The sequence below is a fragment of the Mustela nigripes genome, chromosome 16 (genome assembly GCF_022355385.1).
Source record: "Mustela nigripes isolate SB6536 chromosome 16, MUSNIG.SB6536, whole genome shotgun sequence".
Lineage (NCBI taxonomy): Eukaryota > Metazoa > Chordata > Mammalia > Carnivora > Mustelidae > Mustela > Mustela nigripes.
In genome coordinates, this window is record NC_081572.1 from 44,906,667 (window position 1) to 44,929,472 (window position 22,806).

At 40.2% G+C, this 22,806-nt stretch overlaps 1 protein-coding gene across 1 annotated transcript in view; it reads left to right on the forward strand.

Annotated features, from left to right (window-relative positions):
* Window positions 1-22,806, forward strand: part of RPA1 (replication protein A1) — a 77,634-nt gene that overhangs the window by 9,263 nt on the left and 45,565 nt on the right. The window contains exons 2-4 of the mRNA XM_059378826.1: window positions 6,846-6,896; window positions 7,932-8,010; window positions 8,662-8,770. Coding sequence (XP_059234809.1) covers window positions 6,846-6,896; window positions 7,932-8,010; window positions 8,662-8,770 — 239 coding nt within the window. The remainder of the gene's footprint in view (window positions 1-6,845; window positions 6,897-7,931; window positions 8,011-8,661; window positions 8,771-22,806) is intronic.

Consider the following 22,806-nt stretch of genomic DNA (forward strand, 5'->3'; position numbering starts at 1 on the left):
GAGCCACTCAGGCGCCCCTGAAGTGTAATTCTTGTAGACAGCAAATAGTTTGATCTTACCCATTCTGACAATTTCTGCCTTTTAATTGGAGTCCTTGAACCATTTACACTTAATATAGTTTGGCTTTAAGTTTTATATTTTGCTTCTTGTCCCATCTGTTTGTTGTTGTTGTTGTTTTGCTCTTACTGACTTCTGGATTATTTATGTTTTGTGATTTGAATTTATTTCCACTATTGATTTATTAGCTGTACTCTTTGCTTAACTTTTTCAAGGATTGCTTTAGAGCACTTCACCCTCATTCGGATCACTATCACAAAATAGACTGGGTGGTGCAACAGCAGATTTAGTTTTCATAGATGCGGGAAATCTGAGATTGAGGTTCCAGGAGATTCAGTGCTGGGTGAGGGCTGTGTTCCTGGCTTGCAGCTGCCGTCTTCCTGTGTGCTCACATGACCTCATCTTTGTGGGAAAAGAGAACCCTGCTGTCTCTTCCTCTTCTAGGGGCAATAATTCTGATATGAGGTCTTCATCTTCATGACCTCATTAAAACTAAGTACCTCCAGGGACACCTGGGTGGCTCAGTTGGTTAAGCCGCTGCCTTCAGCTCAGGTTATGATCCCAGGGTCCTGGGATCGAGGCTGCATCGGGCTCCTTGCTCAGGGGGGATCCTGCTTCTTTCTCTGACTCTACCTGCCACTTTGCCTGCTTGTCCTCTCTCTCTCTCTCTCTCTCTGACAAATAAAATCTTAAAAACAAAACAAAAACTAAGTACCTCCAAAGGCCCCCATCACACTGGGGGTTGGGTTTCAACATACGAATTGGGGGAGAAGAGACACAAATATTTAGTCTAAATATTTAGTGGTTCTCTCTCTCTCTCTCTTTTTTTTTTTTTGTTGAGTATGGTGGATACACAACATTATCTTAGTTTCAGGTGTGCAACACAGTGATTGGACAACTCTGTTTCTTATGCTACACTCAACATCGAGCATTTTGATCTCAGAATACTCTTTTTTGGGGGCACCTGGGTGGCTCAGTCTGTTACACGTCTGCCTTCGGCTTAGGTCATGGTGGAATGGAGCCCCACATTGCACTGGGCTCCCTGCTCAGCAGAAAGCCTGCTTCTCCCTCCTTCACTCCCCCTGCCTGTGTTCCCTCTGTCACTGTGTCTCTCTCTGTCAAATAAATAAATAAAATCTTAAAACAAACCAAAAAAAAAAAAACTTTTTTCACTTAAAGATTTTTATTCGGGGTGCCTGGGTGGGTCAGTGGGTTAATCCTCTGATTTCGGCTCAGGTCATGATCTCAGGGTCCTGGGATCGAGCCCCGCATCGGGCTCTCTGCTCGGCAGGGAGCCTGCTTCCTCCTCTTCCTCTGCCTGCCTCTCTGCCTACTTGTGATCTCTGTCAAATAAATAAATTAAATCTTTAAAAAAAAAAAAAGATTTTTATTCATTTAATTAATTATTTTAGAGAGAGACAGAGAGTGACCGCACACTCAAGCGGGTTGAAGGACAAAAGGAGAAAGTCTTTTTTTTTTTTTTTTTTAAAGATTTATTTATTTATTTGACAGAGAGAGATCACAAGTAGAGAGGCAGGTGGAGAGAGAGGGAAGCAGGCTCCCCGCCGAGCAGAGAGCCCAATGCGAGGCTCGATCCCAGGACCCTGAGATCACGACTTGAGCCTAAGGCAGCGGCCCAACCCACTGAGCCACCCAGGCGCCCCCAAAAGGAGAAAGTCTTAAGCAGACTCCATGCCCAGTGCCCATGCCCCTGACCCTGACATGGCCTGATCTCCCAACCCTGAGGTCATGGCCTGAGCCAAAATAAAGAGCTTGACAGTTTGAGCCACCCAGGCACCCCGATCTTAAAGTACTATTAAAACATCGTTTTAAGGGGCACCTGGGTGGCTCAGTGGGTTAAAGCCTCTGCCTTCGGCTCAGGTCATGATCCCAGGGTCCTGGGATCGAGCCCCATGTCGGGCTCTCTGCCTGCCTCTCTGCCAACTTGCGATCTCTGTCAAATAAATTTTAAAAATTTTTCAAAAAACATTGTTTTAAGATGGAACTTTTTTTATAAGATATCTACCTTACCATATTTGAAATTATAACTGAAATATTTATACATTTAAGGTAATAATAAACTTCTAACATAAATAACATATTGGGATGCCTGGGTGGCTCAGTCAGTTAAGCAGCTACCTTTGGCTCAGATCATGATCCCAGGGTCTTGGGATTGAGTCCTGTGCCGGGCTCCACGCTCGGTGAGGAGCCTGCTTCTCCCTCTGCAGGCTACTCCCCTTGCTTGTGGTTGCGCTCTCTCTCTCTGACAAACAAATAAATAAAACCTTTTTTTTTTTTAAGGCAATAACATGTTTTGTGAAAAAAACACTATTATATTTCGAAACAAATAGAAAATTGATATTGTTTTACATTTTGGCACATTGCTTTAACATCTGGCTTTAGAAGATATGACAGCTAGATTTTCATATCAGCTTCTGCATTCAGTATATTGATATTTTTTGAGGGGGTGATCTCTGAAGGAAATCTGGCCTCAGGTATGTAGTTGGAAAAAGAGGAAGTATTTTAATATTTCAGGCTTCTTTTTTGATTCTTGTGATATTATAATATAATAAGGAACATGTATTTGGTCTTGGGGCATCGGGGTGACATAGTCAGTTAAACATGCAGTTCTTGGTTTCAATTCAGATCATGGTCTCAGAGGCTGGGATTGAGGCCCGAGTCCGGCTCTGTACTCAGTCGATTCTCTCTCCCTCTCCCTCTGCCCCTCCCACTTGTGGTCCGTGAGCTCACTCTGTCTCTCAAATACATAAATTGGGTCGGCTTTAGCTCAAGCGGTTACTTCGCGTGCAGTCTTCAAATACATAAATAAATCTTAAAAAAGGAGAAAGCGTTGGAACTTTCAACCCTAAATTCCCCCTGTCCTGCCACTGTCCCCCAGGGAGTCAGGAGATGGATCCAGTCACCAATAGTCAGTGATTTGATCAATCATGCCTAGGCAATGGGACCTTCAGAAACCCTGAATGGCAGGGATCAGAGAGCTTATAGGTTGGTGAATGCATCTACATGCTAGGTGGGTCACACACCCCAGACTTCACACAGGGGCAGAAAATCCTATGCTCCGTACCCTTCCAGACCTTGCTCCTATTTACCTCTGCATCTGGTGGTTCATTTGTATCCTTTATAATATCTTTTATAATAAACCAGTTACATGTTTCCCTGAGTTCTTTGAGCCTGAGGAGGGGGTCATAGGAACCCCCAATTTGTAGGCAAGTAAGGCAGAAGTGTGGGCATCCTAAGGACCCACTACTTGAGGCTGGTATCTGAAGTAAGTCAGGGATGGTCTTGTGGGATATCCTCTAACCTTTGGGATCTACACTAACTCTAGGACAGCCACTTGGTGTCTGCAGAGAATTGCTTCACGTGGAAACCCACACATACGGTGTCAGAAATGGCTGTGAATAGACAAAGTTTTTCTCTAATTCTATATCAAAACTCAACAAATGGTAGTTTCTTAAAGGTTATTTGAAATGTAAAATTGGTCTATGTTGTGGCGCCTGGGTGGCTCAGTCGAGTAAGCATCTGCCTTCAGTGCAGGTCATGATCCCGGAATCAAGCTCCATGTTGGGCTTCTGATCAGCAGGGACTCCTTCTTCAGCCTGCTTATCCCTCTGCATGCTGCTCCCCCTGCTTGTGCTTGCTCGCTCATGCTCTCTGATGAATAAGTAAAACCTTTTTTAAAAAAAAAAGGTAAAGGGGTGCCTGGGTGGCTCAGTGGGTTAAAGCCTCTGCCTTCTTTCAGCTCGGGTCATGATCCCAGGGTTCTGGAATCAAGCCCCGAGTCCAGCTCTCTGCTCGGCAGGGAACCTGCTTCCTCCTCTCTCTCTGCCTGCCTTTCTGCCTACTTGTGATCTCTGTCTGTCAAATAAATAAAATCTTTAAAAAATTAAAGTAAATAACGTGTTTTTGAAAAACAGCTATATTTTTCAAAACAAATAGGAAATTGTATTTTCCCTGTCTTTCTGCCCCTCCCCCTGCTGATGCTCGCTTGCTCTCTCTCTCTCAAATTAAAAAAAAAAAAAAAAAAAGAATTGGTCTGTCTTGCATTTTGAATGGATCTTTTGCCTCTGCATTATTTATAATGCCATGCATTGGTCATTTGGAAAATGCTGACTCACTGCATTATGCAGATCTTCCAAATATTGATATGTTTTATTATATAACCAGAATTTATGCTTATTAATCTTACTAATTTAATCCGAAAAGTTTGTAAACATGGAGAAGCTGTAAAGCTCATTGTTGGTGAATAGAAGTTTTCAAAAGTTTTGATTTCACTAAAAAACCCTTTTATAATTGACAATAACTGTCGTTTTCCTTTAAGAACAGGTTCACCTTATTTTTGAGAAAATATTGGCTGAATTCTGAAGTTTGAATAACCAGTTTGTCCTTTGGCCTTGCAAATAAAAATGGTGTTCTGTAAAAAAGCAGTTGGTTCAACTCACAACTCAACTGCACGAATGCTTTTCCTTTGGGTAGCAGTTAGTACTCTAGTGTGCCACAGAAGTACTTTTTGCCTACTTCCCATACTGTTAACAGAGTATTTTAAAATTTTTTAAAATATTGAGTTGTGGGGCACCTGGGTGGTGCTGTTGGTTTAGCGTTTAACTCTTGGTTTCAGCTCTAGTCATGGGATCAAGCCCTGTGTCAGGCTCCACACTCAACTTGAAATCTGCTTAAGAACCTTTCCCTTTGTTTCTCCTACTTGCGCGCCCTCTCTCTCAAATAAATAAATAAATCTTAAAAAATATTGAATTGTTTGTTTGTTTGTTTGTTTTTTTATAAAGATTTTTTATTTATTTATCAGAGAGAGGGTGGGGAGAGAGCAAGCACAGGCAGACAGAATGGCAGGCAGAGGCAGAGGGAGAAGCAGACTCCCTGCTCAGCAAGGAGCCCGATGTGGGACTCGATCCCAGGACGCTGGGATCATGACCTGAGCCGAAGGCAGCTGCTTAACCAACTGAGCCACCCAGGCGTCCCAAAAAATATTGAATTGTTTTGGCAGACAGTTAATTTACTTGCAAATCAGCTGATCCCTCAGAGATTGGAATGGGTCTAGAATAGCTTTTGCTTTGGTGTAGTTTAGTTCTGCTTCTAAAGCATGCCCTTTCTGGGGTTTCTCCTGAATGCAGCAGATGTTTATTGAGTTTTCTGTCCTCTGGCTGGTTAGAACTCATCTAAATTCTAGCCTGTGTGAGCTCCACTAATTTTTCAGTTTATAACTCTAATAACTCTTTGCCTGGTCTTGTAGAATCTCATTCTTTGTATGCACAACTTAAAATTCAGCCAGAGACTCAAGGGAACCCCTCTATAGGTTATTGAAGCTCTTTCTCGGTGTAGCTTGCTCATCTCTGGTACTCTGCATCCATGAAATCCAGCTAACTTGCTTCCCTAAACTCTGATCTGTGCTCAGTAGGGATACGCATTCCTTCTTGGGTTCCCTTGTCCATTCTGTGATCTAAAAGTACCTCTGTGCTGAAGGCCAGAATGGTCATAGGGTTCCCCTCATTTCAGTGATCACAGTCTTGGTCTACTTGTTGTCTTGTATTTGAAAACAGTTTATATTTATTTACTTATTTATTTATTTGACAGAGAGACAGAGAAAGAGGGAACACAAGCAGGGGTAGTCAGAGGGAGAAGCAGACTTCCCACTGAGTAGGGAGCTCGATGCAGTGGTCCGTCCCAGGACTCTGGATCATGACTTGAGCGAAGGCAGATGCTTAACGACGGAGCCACCCAGGCACCCTTGAAAACAGTTTATATATTTTTGTCCAGGTTTTAGTTGGTGGTTGGAAGAGCTAGTTTGGTACCATTTATTTCAGCATAAACAAAAGTAGAGCCCAGAGAACCATTCTTCATTGCTGTTAGTTTTTCCAGTGGTTACCTTTATTTATTTACTTTTTAAAGATTTATGCATTTATTTGAAAGGGAGTGTACATGCATCACAGTGGGGAGGAGGGGCAGAGGGAGAGGGAAACCTAAGCAGACTCTGTGCTGAGTAAGGAGCCCAAGACGGGGTCTGATCTGAAGATCCTGAGATCATGACCCAAGCCCCAAACTGAAACCAAGAGCCAGATGCTTAACCAACTGCATAGCCAGGCACCCCCTGATATTACCTTTAAATTATTTTTATTTGGGGGGCACAGAGGAAGAGGGAAAGGAAGAGAGAATCTTAGTGTGGAGCCTGATGTAGGGCTCCATCTCACAACCCTGAGTTCATAACGTGAGCTGAAATTAAAGAGTCAGATGCTTAACCAACTGAGCCACTCAGGCGCCCCTTTTTAAGATATTATTTTCATAATTGCTAATGGAGTTAAAAGATTTAAAATTCAAAAGGTATGAAAAGAAGATTGTGTGAGATCTGCCTCTCACATGTGACCCTCACTCATCAGTTTTCTCATCAGAGGTAACCAGTATTATATAAACATCTTTTTAAGGCTGCATGATACTCTTTTAAGGATTTACCATACTTAGCTAATTCTCTTTAATGGGCACTATGGCCAAATCAGTGTGCTGTTCTGAATAAGAAGTACATATGTAACCCCTGTATTTTGGATGTAGTAAGTGTATCCTTGTTGGCAAGCATGTATCTCATCTCTATGATTTTATGATTTGTCCACAGTGATAAAACTTAAATGATTTTCAAATGATAAGCTCCAAAAAGCCTCTTGGATAATGTTCTCTGTAGCTTATTCCAAATACCACACTGTAAAAATATGTCAGATTTTGGTCATGATTTAAAGGTGTATCTCATTCTGTTTTTACTCTTTCAGGCCATAATGCAACAGGGAGATACATCCATAAAACCCATCCTCCAAGTCATTGTGAGTACCTTTGAATATTTTATGTCAAACATTTAAAAAAGTTGGATGTAATTATAAGTTACATTTGATGAAGCACACACAGATTTGTCCATTTTAGGAAATTCTCTCCATCATTCCAAAAAGTAGCTTACTTAGTCTTGTAACCCTAAGAAAGGAAGCAGGCCTTTCTTTTTTCTCCCCCCCCTTTTTTTTTTAATATCATGCTAGCCAGAGCTAACTTTGGGGGTTCAGATTTGAGGCTTTGCCTTTCTGTTCTTTCCACAATTGATGGATACTGTAGTGCTACCCATAATTACTCCTGCCTCCTTACTTTTCTTCCTGCCCTGAGGTTTGTCTTGCTCAGATCTGCCTGCAATGAATGTAACTGCTTAAAATTCTTCATTAACCCTATCATTCATTTAAGGGGTTCTTAAATTTTGGGGAGAGTTTTAAAAACGCACAGAAGCAGCATCATGAATCATACCTGCAGATTCTGAGTCATAGGCCTAATGACCTCCCTGTTACTCCCAAACTTGCTGCCACTTGTCTTAAAGCTCTGTTTGTGTATTTCACTTCCTTTGGAGAGCTGCTCCTGATTTCCTTCAACTTGTGATAAATGTCTTGGCTTTGCCCCCATGTCATGTGCATAACTATCTTATGTCTCTTTGCCTCTGTCTCTGCCTCATTTGTAAGCCCCTTTGGGGCAAAGATTTTTTTTTTTCCCATTTTGTATTTTTAGCATGTTTTCTATGTAGCACCTTGTCCTGTCCTTTTTAAAATTAATTTTCAATCAAATTTGAGTTGAGAGCGAACAGAAGAGTATTGAAACTCATTTTATTCTCTTCTAGGTTGTGTTTAATAATGTTAACACAGAGACGGTGGTGGGAAAATCATCAGATCCAGTTTTCTTTTGCTTGGGTTTAGGTGTCAAGAGAATGGGCAAGCAGTTCAGTGTTTGTTGAACTAATGGCAAACCCACTCTTCTGCCACTTAAGTTGACTTATCCCTGGAGACTGGGAAGACAACCTGACTAATGAATCAAATTTTCTCTCCTAGAACATCCGTCCCATTATTACAGGGAATAGTCCACCCCGTTATCGACTGCTTATGAGTGATGGCTTGAACACTCTATCCTGTAAGTATGACGTATGAACCTAGAAATTTGCATTTAAATAATGAAAGAACACGCGGCATTTTGACTGCAATAATTTGGGGCATTTCGGAAGTGTACATTTGCTTGGCCATGCACTTCATTCAGACAGAATTACGGCTGGCAGAGAGCATTCTCACAATAGCCTGGATCTAGTGGAAAGCTGCCACTTGGCTTAATTAATTTTCTCTAACTGGTGCTCTGTTTTCTTTGATTAATTTCCCTCAGGATGGTATTGACATTTAGTGAATATAATGGGTTAGGTGTCCCATACTTGCCTTTTTGGGGATTTATTTCTGTGTTGGAAACTTTACAAGGGAGAAAGAGAATTTGCAGACTATTGCTTGCTATCTCTAGTCACAAGGTGAAGAACATGGAAGAGACTTTTTAGTCTTTGTCATGAAACTTGAATGATGGAAAAAATTATTTTGGGCACTTTAGGAAATACATTTCAAAGTACCAGCTGATGTTTAATGCAGTAGATTATATTGTTTTTCACTATGCAGAATCTGAGTGGTTTTACTTTCAGAAACATAGTCAAGGCATTGTTTTCCCTTGCGAGTCCAGGTGTGATCAGCCTTCAGATTGTCCTGCCTGAAATGCTGTGGGGACTAAAGTTATCTCTATGCTTTTCAGCTTTCATGTTGGCAACACAGTTGAACCCTCTCGTTGAGGAAGAACGATTGTCTAGCAACTGTATTTGCCAGATTAACCGATTCATTGTTAACACCCTGAAAGATGGAAGGTATGCAGTGTTTTTCTTTCTTTTGGGGGGGTTTTCTCTGGGTTTATTGTGTTGTGGAGTGGGAACTAATTTTTCAACAGAGAAGTCCATTGGATGCCAAAATTCATTTAGGAATCAAAGACAATGATGAGCTTTCAGCTAAGAGTTTACAGCTATTGAGATTTGAACTTGGGTGACTAAAACATGGCACCAAAGGAAGAGAAATATGGAAACAAATTGGAAATTTCAAAGCAAGAGATTAAAGCAGAATGCAGAACTTTTATTTCTAATCCCTTCAGAAGCTCTGTTTTTATGATTTGCTTTTGAAGTATCTGTTAATGAAAAAGGGTTACTTATAAGAGCAAAACTGATGTGATTAATTATGTAATGCTGCCCCTTTTTTGCAATCTTCAGTCTTTCATGGTGAACTTTATTCAGCTAATGTAGAGTGTGCTGAATACTGATAGATGCTACATGCTACAGGTGCCGTGGTTAGCAGCACTGTCACTCCTGGGTAACTGTTGCTAAAATAGGACGTTTTTTGTTGGGGAGAGGCTTTTAAGTTTTTTATTTCCAGTCACAGAACACATGGGAAACAAATGTAGCAAGCATTCCCTTCTTAATAAGAGTATGTCAGTGTATGTTACCGTAGTATCTGTACGTTTTGCTTTGTATTTGTTTGCTGTATCATTGTCCTTCTTTTGACTTTGAGCTTCTCCGTTCTTAACCTTGGATATCTTTTATAAACAGCAGATGATTTTAGAGATCAATTTGAGATTTAGTTGGTGAGTTTATTCTGCTTAATTTATTATTGTTTTTTTCTTAATTTTTGTGTTTTTACCATGTTTTTGCTTTATTTTCTTTCTTGCCTTGGATTGATTGAATTTTTCCTTTTTTTTCATCTACTGGTTTGAAATGTATTTTATTTGTGCTGTCTTTTGTTTTTCATTTTTTGTTTGTTTTGAAGATATTCTCACATTAAACAAAAATTCACATATGAATTAACAGAAATTCTAAAATAGGTCTGTATTTTTACCATCCTCTTAAATAAAGTACATGTCTCAAAATGGTCTATATTCAGTGTTTTAGGTCAACTTTCTTTTTATTTCCTTGAATTAGTATATTCTCTATATAGACAGCCATTACTTAAACTTTCCCATAGTTAGTTTCCCTTTGTCTCCTTCATCACACTCCTTCCTTTTTAGTTCAGTTCTCATTTTCCTGAAGAATATCTTTTAGCAGCTCTTATAGGGAAGGTTCGTGAATGATAAAAATCTGTCATCTAAAAATGTCTGTTTCATTCTCAGTTAAATGAGTTTAGGTGTGGAATTCTAGGTTGATAGTTTCTTAGTTCTCTGTAGCATGTAGTGGGATCCTCACCCACTACATGAATTTTGTGTTCTTGTCATTCTGTTCCGTAAAACAACTTCTTTTATACAAGTAACATATACGTAAATTATAAAACTCAGATGAATAGGGATTGGCTCCATTAGTAGAGCATGCAACTTCTGGCTGTAAGTTCTAGCCCCACACTGGGTGTGGAGCTTACTTCAGACAAAACAAAAGAAACAAAACAAACAGACAAAAAACAACAATTAAGCTTACATACACAGGGGTGCCTGAGTGGCTCAGTGGGTTAAAGCCTCTGCCTTCGGCTCAGGTCATGATCCCAGCATCCTGGGATTGAGCCCTGCTTAGGGCTCTCTGCTAAGCAGGGAACCTACTCCCCTTCCTCTCTCTCTGCCTGCCTCTCTGCCTACTTGTGATCTCTGTCTGTCAAATAAATAAATAAAATCTTTAAAAAAAAAAAGCTTACATACACAAAAATAACTGTAATTCCACTGTCTATGAATAACTAGTCTTAAAAATTTTTTTGTTATCCTTCCAGAATTTTTCTATAAATGTAAGTACTTATAAGTTTTTACTTTAAAAAAAAAAATTCATAATATGGTTTTATATTCTTTTTTTAATAGTGGTCATTTTTACATGTCCCTAGATAAACCTCTGTGTCATATACATATATGTAATTCATTTGGGGGGCGGCAGGCAGAGTAGGCAGAGGAAGCAGCAGGCTCCCCACTGAGCAGGGAGCCCAGTGTGGGACTCAGTCCCAGGACCCTGGGATCATGACCTGAGCCAAAAGCAAATGCTTAACCAACTGAGCCACCCAGGCATCCCTCCTTTATGTCATATATTACTTAGTCTGTAATAATTTACCATATTTACCAATTTATTTGTACCAAATTATTTACCATATTTACCAATTTACCATAATTTAGTTAACATTTAATATTATATAGTATTTCACTATCTGAAAATTTTCACCAGTGCTTCTTAGAATATATTCATAGCTCTTTGTGTATTTTTAGGAAATAAAATTATTTTAATAAAAATGACACAGAGAATCATCGATTTAAGCAGTGTAATAAAAGATACAAAGAAGGAAAAAATTGTCAAAAATTCATAGAACCCAGAAATAACTGTATCATGATTTAGTGAGCATCATTCCAGATATCTCATGGTGTGCATTTATCAATTATTGGTGGATAAATAGAAATAATTTTGATAGTGGAATGACAATATATATATTGATACTGCTCTCTTCCTTCCTGAATATATCAGTCCAAAGCCATTAGGTGGGGCCAGGCAAGGTAGATGTTTACAAGGGAGGGATGATGGTGGCGATGGTGATGGCATGGAGCCAGGTATTAGCCCAAAGTGAGGAAGGTATCTTCGTGGGCTAGACAGCGGGTTGGAGAGAGATAAGGAGAACACAATGTGGGGAGAGGGTGGCCGTGGTCCAGAATGGGTTGTCAGAACCCAAGTAGGGTAAGGCAAGAGTCTGTGTGGCTGTTGGACGCTGAGCAAGGGATAAAGGCATCTGGGGGTGTGGGGGTACGGCCCAGCAGCAGGTTGTTGGGGGAGAGGAGGTTCTTTTTTTTAAATAGGGTGTTGGTGGTCTTAGAACTAGGTTTGGAAGCTCTAGGAAGGAGCATTCGGAGGAGAGTGCCCATGTGTGTAGCAGTGGCAGGTGGTGACAGGAGATTGGTTACCTGTGAGGGGAATTGATCTAATAAATACAGTGAAGGCTATGAGAGATAGCCAAGGGAGAAATCTGTGATTCTGGATTAGAATGGAAGGTTTCAGAGTGAACTCAAGGTTTTGGTCGATATGAACATTTAGTTTGGGGTTTTAAAATGACACTTTTTTGGAGTGCCTGGGTGGCTCAGTCGGTTGAGTGTCTGACTCGATCTCAGCTCAGGTCTTGATCTCAGGGTTGTGACTTTCAGCCCTTTTATTGGACTCCATGCTGGGTATGGAGCTGACTAAATAAATAAATAAATAGTTCTCTCTCTTTTTTTATTGTATCTCATTTCAACTCAATTTATTTAAACTAAATACAAAATTTCTCCCATCTCCTACTCCTTGCCTATAACAACCACCAATGTGTTTGTTCTCTGTATCTATGAGCTTGTTATTTATTTCTACGTGTTAAGAGAGACTGTACGGCAATTGCCCTTCTCTGACTTCACATAATGCCTTGGAAGTCCATCCGTGTTTTCACAGATGGCAAGACTCTGTTCTTTGTTATGGCTGAATAATATTTCTGTGTGTGAGAGAGACAATTTCTTTTTTTAAAGATTTTATTTATTTATTAGAGACAATTTTGTGAGCAGTGGGGAGGGGCAGAGGCAGAGGGAGAAGCTGACTCCCAGCCACTTGGGCTCGATCCCAAGACTCCCCATCATGACCTGAGCTGAAGGCAGACAGTCAACCAACTGAACCACTCAGGTGCCATGTGTCACAGTTCCTTTGTCCATTTATCTGTTGGTGGACACTTACGTTGTTTCCATATGTTGACTTTTGTAAATAGTGCTGCAGTGAACATGGGGGTGCATATATCTTTTTGAGTTAGTACTTTTGTTTTCTTCATATGAATACCCAGAAATGGATTGCTGGATCTTACAGCAGTTTGATTTTTAACTTTTTGAGGAATCTCCATACTGTTTTCCATAGTGGCTACACCAATTTACATTTATACCAACAGTGCACAAGTGTTCCTTCTCCATATCCTTCCCAACAAGTGTAATTTCTAGTCTTTTGAATAATAAACATTCTAACAAATTTGAGGTGCTATCTCATTGTGGTTTTGATTTGCATTTCCCTGATTCATGATGTAGAGTATCTTTTCATGCACCTGTTAGCTAACTGTTCCATTGTCTTTGGAAGGACATCTGTTCAGATTTGGTGGATGTATGAGTATACATATATTGTGCATGTCTGAGAGGGCTTTGGAACAGCAATACCCCAAAAGCTGTGAGCCCACTTAGCACCAGATCTTGGTTTCTGAATGCCATTTCACACTAAAAGGAACTAGGACTTCTTGGAGGGTGGCTTGGTACAGGCTTGGAAATTACAAGATGAGCCTGGAATATCTTAATGTGTCAGATGGTAAGGAAGTGCTCAAAGGGAGATGGGACCCTGTCAAAAAGAGAAACTGGCTTACAGAATCTTACACTTGCCAAATCTAAGGCAACTTATAAACCACAATAAAAATGGGAACAGAGGGGGAATGGACATTTTTAGAGAGTATGTGCTATGGTGAGTGCTGTGAATTGTGTAAGACTGATGAATCACAGACCTGTACCCCTGAAACAAATAATACATTCTATGTTAATAAAAAAAAATGGGAACAGATTATAGCCTGTTAAATACAATAGGAGTTCATAAGTCCATACTGAATAGAGGAATAAAATGGGGGAAGAGAAAGGCTTTTTTTTTTTTTTTTTTTTTAAAGATTTTATTTATTTGTCAGAGAGAGAGAGGGAGAGAGAGCGAGCACAGGCAGACAGAATGGCAGGCAGAGGCAGAGGGAGAAGCAGGCTCCCTGCCAAGCAAGGAGCCCAATGTGAGCTCGATCCCAGGAGGTGGGGATCATGACCTGAGTCAAAGGCAGCCGCTTAACCAACTGAGCCACCCAGGCATCCCGAGAAAGGCTTTTCTTAAAACAGAGTGCCATCTAACAAATGTAGAAGGAATGATGGGATTAGAAAAATAGCCCTTTGGTAACCAACACGGGCTTAGTTTATACAGGAAACGGCTGCTGTGGCTGCTCTCACAAATTAACACAAACTTGGTGGTTTGTTGTTGTTAAAGGTTTTATGTACTAGACAGGAACACAAGCACGGGGAGGAGGAGAGGGAGAAGCAGGCTCCCCCTAAACAAGGAGCCCCAGTGTGAGACTCCATCCCAGGACCCTGGGATCATGACCTGAGCCAAAGGCAGATGCTTAACCCACCGAGCCACTCAGGCGTCCCAAACTTGGTAGTTTATATCAACAGAAATTATTTGCCTGGAGGTAGAAGTTGAAATCAGTTTCACTGGGCTGAGATCATGGTGTTGACAGTGGCATGCTCCCTCTGTAAGCTCTAGAGAAGGATCTATTCTTTCCCTCTTCCAGCTTCTGGTAGCTGTTAGCATTCCTTGGCTTTTCATTACCTCAGTCCAGTCTCCGCCTCCACGGTCCCATTGCCTCCTCTCTGTGTCAGCTCTGCCTCCCTCTTACAGGGATACATGTGGTTGCTTTTAGGGCCCAGCAGAGGATCCAGGATAATCTTGAGAAATTTCAGTCCTTAATCACATTTACAAAGTCCCTTGTCCCATTCACAGGTTTCAGGGATTAGGAGGTGGATATCTTTTGGGGGGCCATTCAGTCTACCACAGATGCAGAAAAGGGTGAAACTTTGCAGAGTAACAAGTTATTTATGGGGTTAAAGTTCCTACCCACAACTTAATTACTAATTGTTAAAAGGAGCAGAGGCAGAGCGCCTGGGTGGCTTAGTGGGTTAAAGCCTCTGCCTTCGGCTCAGGTCATGATCCCAGGGTCTTGGGATTGAGCCCCGCATCTGGCTCTCTGCTCAGCAGGGAGCCTGCTTCCTCCTCTCTCTCTGACTGCCTCTCTGCCCATTTGTGATCTCTGTCAAATAAATAAATAAAATCTTAAAAAAAAAAAAAAAGAAATGAGAAGGGTTTTAGAAAAATTAAAAAAAAAAAAGGAGCAGAGGCAACTTTATAGTGGAAGAACCTGGCAGACAGCCCCTTACTGCAATGATTAAGGTTAACATTACCAGCAATGGGACAAATAGAAAATGTGTATTACCTAATAGGATGCAATGAGAACACAGCATCACTAATATTTTGCCAAGGATGCATAATCTGTATTTAATCATGAGGAAGCCTTAGGTAAATAAAGGGACATTCTACAAAATAAGTGACCTCTTTCTTTCATTTGCTTATTTGAGGGAGAGAGTATGAGCCAGGGAGGGACAGACTCCCAGGGAATAAGAGCCAGGGAGAGAGCAGACTCCCTGCTGAGCGTGGAGCCTAATATGGGGCTTGATCCTAGGACCCCAAAATCACAACCTGAGCTGAAATCAGGATTCGGATGCTTATCTGACTGAGTCACCTAGGTGTCCCAATGACCTCTGCTTTTCAGATTTCAAGCATGAAAGTAAAAAAGTTGTATACACTGAGAGACTGTTCCAGATTGAAGGAGTCTTGAGAGATTTGATAATTAAATATAACAAGTGATCCTGGACTAGATCCTTTTGCTAATGACATCATTTAAATAGTTGATAAAACTTGAATAGATTCTGTGAATTAAATGGAAAAATTCTTTGGTTATGTTTCAAGTTCATTGACTTAACCAGGCTATGTCTTAATGTCAGTTGTTATTACTATTTTTTTTCCTGTTATATGGTATGCCTTTCAGTCTGCAGAGTCTTTAATGCTATTTTCTATTTCATTTGAGCTTTAAATTTTACTTATATACTGTCCTCCCTTTGTGTCTTCAGTTTGCTTTAGTCATTTTTTCTAATGCATATATTGAATTAAGTCAAGATTTTGCAACATAATAGTAGTTCAGTTCTTACCTTTCTCCTTGCTGTTTTTTGACGTTTATCATGTTTAAGTGTTAGATGTATAATGGTAATACTTTTGCTCTACTTTTGTCTTAACTTCTTGAGCTCCCTTTTTCTTCCCAATCTCTTGTTTTATCTCATCTTTTGGGTTTTATTTCATTAAATTCTTAGTCCTATTTCTCAAACCACTGTTGGAAAGTATTATTCCCTTTCTTGGATTATGCTTTCTTTTAGATCGGATTCTTTAATTGTCTCTGCCTCCTTTGTTCCTTTTACTTTTATACACTTTCAAATGTTGCATTGTTGCTTTGTCATTTCTTTTTATCTTGTTCGTGTTTGATGTGAATAGTTCTGTCAGACTTCATATTTGCTTTGACGTAGTTTAGGCTAGGTGCCTCTCCTTGCCAATCTTCCCACATGGGACCTGTTATCTGCCACTCCAGCCCACCATTGAGTGCCTGAGGGGTGCTTTCTATCCATTTTCCTGTCTTCTGAGGTTTGGTTATGGGAGAGGGTAGAGAGTTTTGCTTGGGTTGAGTACAAAAACTTCGGCTTCATTTTCCAATCAGGGGTAGAATTTCACTCCCATGGGCTTTGTTTTATTCTACCATGTCAGAATGGTGGCATGTCTTGTGTTCTTTCTTCTGTTGAGAACCTGTGTGTCTTTGTACAAGTTTATTTGCCCTTTACTTTTTTTTTTTTTTTTAAGATTTTTATTTATTTATTTATTTGACAGGCAGAGATCACAAGTAGGCAGAGAGGCAGGCAGAGAGAGAGGAAGGGAAGCAGGCTCCCTGCTGAACAGAGAGCCCGGTGCGGGGCTCGATCCCAGGACCCTGGGATCATGACCTGAGCCGAAGGCAGAGGCGTTAACCCACTGAGCCACCCAGGGACCCCTACCCTTTACTTTTTTGATGGTCATTTAGGCTTATGCCATACAGGGCTTCAGTTTATCTTTATGCGCTCATGCTATTTCTGAAACGCAGATTGCTTGAATTAGTATTGTGGGGGGTCAAAGGACATGTCTTGCAGAAAATATACCAGTTGATCTACCCATTAACTTTGTGTAAGAGTGCTTGTTTCTGAGTAAGCAAATCCAAAAAAACAGATTAGTGTTTCCCCAGGGTTGGGTAAGTGGAATGGTATGAGTGATATCTCAAAAAGCTGATACCTAAAAAACAAAAAACAAAAAAACCTATTTCTCCTTAACCTTGTCAACATACTGGATACTCTTATTTTTATGAATAATTGTTAATCATCATTTTAATTTATATTTCCCTAGTGAGATAAAGTGTCTTTTCATATGTTCATGGAATCTGTAGTTCTCTCTTTTTTTTTTTTTTTTTTTTTTTTTTTTTTAGAGGAGAGAGAGAGCACAGAGGGAGAGTGAGGGAGAAGCAGACGCCCTGCTGAGCACAGAGCCCAACGTGGGGCTAGATCCCAGGACCCTGGGATCATGACCTGAGCTGAAATCAAGAGGTGGACACTTAATCAGCTGAGCCACCCAGGCGCCCCATATATATTCACGTTGTTGAAGCAACCTTGCAAAATTCATTAGGTATTTCTTGTTTTGTTTGTTTCCAATTTTTACTTAAATTCTGGGTGCCTCAGTCGATTAAGTGCTGGCCTTGAGCTCAGGTCCTGATCCCAGAGTCCTGGGATCAAGCCCTGTATGGGGCTCCCTGTTCAACGGGGAGTCTGCTTCTCCCTCTCCCTCTGTCCCTCCTCCTTGATTGCTCTCTCTCTCTCTCTCTCTCTCAAATAAATAAATAAATTCATTCTGATTAGTTAACATACAGTTTAATACTGGTTTCAGGAATAGAATTTAGTGATTCATCACTTACATATAACACCCAGTGCTCATCCTAATGAGTGTCTTCCTTAATGCCCACCTTCCCCACACCTCCCTTCTTCTACCCTCAGTTTGTTCTGTCTACTTTAGAGTCTCTTACGGTTTGCTTCCCTCTCTTTTTCTTTTTTGCCTTTCCATATGTTCATCTGTTTTGTTTCTTAAATTCCACATATCAGTGAGTTCATACGGTATTTTCTTTCTCTAACTGACTTCTTTTGTTCAGTATGATACACTCTAGCTCCACGTATATCTTTGAAAATGGCAAGATTTCTTTTTTTTAAGATTATTTATTTATTTATTTGACAGAGATTACAAGTAGGCAGAGAGGCAGGCAGAGAGAGAGGGGAACCCGACGTGGGGCTCAATCCCAGGACCCTGAGATCATGACCTGAGCTGAAGGCAGAGGCCTAACCCACTGAGCCAGCCAGGCACCCCAAGATTTCATTCTTTTTGATGGCTGAGTAATAGTTCTTAGTGTGTATACCACACAGTGTGGTATACACACATATCTTCTTTATCCATTCATCAGTTGATGGGCATTTGGGCTCTTTCCATAGTTTGGCTATTGTTGATAATGATCAGTGCCATAGTTATTGTTCTTTTTCTTTCTTTCTTTCTTTCTTTCTTTCTTTTTTTTTTTTTTAAGATTTATTTATTTATTTATTTGACAGACAGTGATCACTAATAAGCAGAGAAGCAGGCAGAGAGAGAGGAGGAAGCAGGCTTCCCGCCGAGCAGAGAGCCCAATGTGGGGCTCAATCCCCGGACCCCGAGATCTTGACCTGGACCAGAGGCAGAGGCTTTAACCCACTGAGTCACCCAGGCACTCTTTGTTCTTTTTCTTTTTTTTAGTAACAGCTTTATTGAGATATAATTTACATACAGCTACAATTCATCCATTTAAAGTGTAGAATGATTTTTATTTTTTTATTTTGAAGATTTTATTCATTTATTTGAGAGAGAGAGAGAGCGTGCATGAGAGGAAAGAGGTCGGCAGGAGAAGCAGAGAGCCTGATGTAGGACTCAATCCCAGGACTCCAGGATCATGACCTGAGCTGAAGGCTGTCTCTTAACCAGCTGAGTCACCCAGGTGCCCCTAGAATCGTTTTTAATATGTTGATAGAGTTGTGCAGTCATTATCACAATTAATTTTAGATTATTTCATCACCCACAAAATAAACCCTGTACCCTTCAGCTGTCACTCCCTAACTCCCCATTCTTTCTAGCCCTAGAGAACCACTAATCTATTTTCTCTCCACATTTGCTTATTCTAGATATTTCATATAAATGAAATCCTAAAATATGTGGTCCCTTGTGACTGGCCACTTTTTAATATAGCATAATGTTTTCAAGATTTATCCATGTTGTGCCTTGTACAAGTATTCATTGCTTTGTGTGGGCAAATCATATTCTGTTTTATGAGTATGTCATATTTTGTTTACACATTTGTTTGGACATTTGGGTTTCTACCTTTTTGCTGTTAAGAATAACACAATGGGGGGGGGGGCGCCTGGGTGGCTCAGTGTGTTAAAGCCTCTGCCTTCGGCTCACGTCATGATCCTGGGATTGAGCCCTGCATCAGGCTCTCTGCTCACTGGGGAGCCTGCTTCCTCCTCTCTCTCTCTGCCTGCCTCTCTGCCTACTTGTGATCTCTGTCAAATAAATAAAATCTTTAAAAGAAGTAAAATTTTAAAAAATAAATAAAATTTAAAAAAAAAAGAATAGCACAATGGACATTTGGGTGTAAGTTTTTGTGTGGACATTTTCTGTTTTATATATATATGTATTTAGGAATGGAATTGTGCGTCATATGGTAACTTTATGATTAAATCTTTGAGGAAGTACCAGACTCTTTTCCGAAGTGGCTACTGATTTATATTCCCACTAGCAGTGTATGAGGGTTCCAGTTTCTTCATGTTCTCACCAACATAGGTAATTAAATCTGCCATGGTGTTTTCAGTTAAAGTGTCATCTGTAGAATAGTTTAGTATAGTAGAATAGTATCTGTAGAATAGTTTAGTATCTTCAGGTGAGGTCTTCTTTTACTTTTTTCCCCCCAAAATTTTCTTGGCCTCTCTTCTCTTTATTCTTCCATATGAATTCCAGAGTCATATAGTCAAGCTGAAGAAAACAAAAGTCTCACTGGAATGCAAGGAATTGCATTAAATTTATATAGTATTTGATACTAAGTCTTTTCATTCAACAATATGGTATGGAGGGGCTCCTGGGTGGCTCAGTGGGTTAAGTGTCTGCTTTTGGCTTAGGTCATGATCCCGGGATTCTGAGATCAAGTCTCACATTGGGCTCCCTGCTCAGAAGGGAACCTGCTTCTCTCTCTCCCTCCGTCTGTTGCTCCCCTTGCCTGCGCTCTCTGTTAAATGAATAAGTAAAATTTTTAAAAAAATATATTATGGGAACTGAGGGTTGCTGGAGGGAAGCTGGGTGGAGCGGTGGGCTAAATGAGTGATGGCTATTAAGGAGGGACTGGATGTAGTGAGCCTTGGGTGTTAGATGCAACTGATGAATCACTGAATTCTTCCCCTGAAACTAGTAATACAGTATACGGTAACTAAGTTGAATTTAAATAAAAAATTTTAAAAATAAAAAAGGAATATGATATGTGACCCCATGTATCCCATCATCCAGCTTCAAATTCTCACCTGATACTGGTCTTGTTATACTATATCTCTTCCACAGCTACCCTCTTCTATAACTTTGAAACAAATCTCAGACATCATATTATTTCATCCATAAATATCTTAGTATATATCTTTAAAAGATAACATTTTTTTGTTATTTATTTAATTTAATCATTTTTCTAAAGTAGCCTCCATGGTTGGACTCACAGCCCTGAGATTAAAAGAGTCATATGCTTTCTCGACTGAGCCAGCCAGGCACCCCAAAGATAACTCTTTTTTAAAAAAATACCGTTTTACACCAGGAATATTAAATATCCTGGCAGCATTCTGTTTCCAGCTCTTTGTGTGTGTGTGTGTGTGTGTGTGTGTATGAGAATAATTTCATCTGAATCAGGATCCAAAGTACAGTTCACACTGTAGTAGGTTAATACATCTGTAGGTTCCTCCACTATCTTTTTTCTCCCTTACTGTTTGTTTTTGTAGCTTTAAGTTTTTACTTAAATTCCAGTTAGTTAGCACCTTACTGTTCATTTGTTAAGCCATTTTGGGGCACCCAGGTGGTTCATTCAGTTAAGTGTCTGCCTTTGGCTCAGGTCATGATCCCAGGGATCAAGGCCCACATCAGGCTCCCTGCTCAGCAAGGAGTCTGCTTCTCTCTCCCTGTCAAATAAATAAATGAAATCTTAAAAAAAAAAAAGAGAGAGAGATTAAAATTAAGAAAAGAAACCAGGTCATTTACCTTTTAGCCTCATGCAGTTTCCCACAGTCTGGATTTTGCTGGTTGTATCTCTGTCAAGTTGTAATATGTCCCTGTCATCTGTGTTTTCTATAAGTAGATATTGGTATGTTCCTTTGATATGCTGCTAGATTCATCTTGCTAAGTAGGATATATATATGTACACATATATATATTTATATTTATATATTTATCTTTATATATATATATAAAGATAAAATTAATTTTTTGAGCTTATTTTCTCTTAGGTTTTGGTATTTAGCCAGTGCTAAATTATTGATAAGCCTGGAGTAATTTGGATAATTTTAGAAGGTAAATATCTACCAGATTTTTTTTTTTTAAGATTTTAGTTATTCATTTGACAGAGACATAGTGAGACAGCAGACACAAGTAGGGGGAGTGGGAGAGGGAGAAGCAGGCCTCCTGCCAAGCAGGGAACCCGATGTGGGGCTAGATCCCAGGACCCTGGGATCATGACCTGAGCCAAAGGTAGACGTTTCAGCAACTGAGCCACCCAGGCGCCCCTCTACCAGTAATATAACTTTGATATGAAAGCCTGATAAAGGTAACAGAAACTCACCAATTATATATAAAAATCCAAAATATAGCGATCAGACTATATTTTGACCATTTGAAGAATACATGATGAAGTTGGGTTTGTTATTGCTTAAATATTCCTCTAGCGGTGCCTGGTTGGCTCTGTTGGTTGAGTGTCTGCCTCTTGATTTTGCTTGGATATGGTCTTGGGGTTGTGGGATTGGGCCCCGCATCAGGCTCTGTGTGTGGTGCCAAGTCTGCTTGAGTTTCTCTCTTTCCCTCTCCTGGTCCCTCCCCCTGCTTGTGCATGTGCTCTCTCTCTCTCTCTCAAATAAATAAAATCCTAAAAAAATATGTATATATTGCTTTAAACCATCCACTTCTTTTCATCACCATTGCCATGACTCTAATAGAGGCCACCACCTTCTGGTCTCCCTGCTTCCAGAGTGTTCCCTTCAAATTCCTTCTTCATGCTTCAGTTCTTTTTCAAATATACACCTGGTCATGACATTCTCATTCAAGTCTGTAGTGAGCAACAGCTGTGGATACCTGGAGGCCATCTACTTACTTACGTTTGTAGTGCCATCTGGTAGGAGAGATTGATAATAATGAAATGAAGGGTGTATAAAATATATATATATATGTGTATATATATATATATATATATGTAGTTAAATCAACACAAAGTGTATGTTCATAATTCTGTATTAATATATATTAATTAAACCCAAGAGAAGTGATGTGAAGGAAAGAAGTCATGACTGTAGAGAAAAGTATAACAGAAATCTAATCTATGCTAAAGATGAAGGAAGTGTCTCTTGATGAAGTGGTTTGAGATAAGAGCAAAAAACGAGTTCTAGCTGAGGGCAGAGTGAGAGAAGGCCATGCCAGTCAGTGAGCGGCACGTACAAAGGCTTTGTGGCAAGAGAGAGCATGGTGCAAACCAGGAGCCGAAAGCAAGCAGAATGGCTGGAGAGCAGATTATCTCAGTGATGAGATGAGCTGGAGAGAGACTGGCAAGGCCAGCTCACACAGAGCCTTGTAAGCTGTGTGCGAAAGGTTTTATTTTGGGGCTAAGGTTCTTGGAAAGTTATGGAAAGGTTTTATTTATTTATTTATTTATTTATTTAAAAGATTTTATTTATTTATTTGACAGACAAATCATAAGTAGGCAGAGCAGCAGGCAGAGAGAGAAGGGGAAGCAGGCTCCCTGCTGAGCAGAAAGCCCGATGTGGGGCTCGATCCCAGGACCCTAAGATCATGACCTAAGCCGAAGGCAGAGGCTTAACCTGAGCCACCCAGGGGCCCCTATTGAAAGGTTTTAATCAGAGTCAACAGTAGGCGAAAGACCTCTTAGGTTCTTAGATAATAAT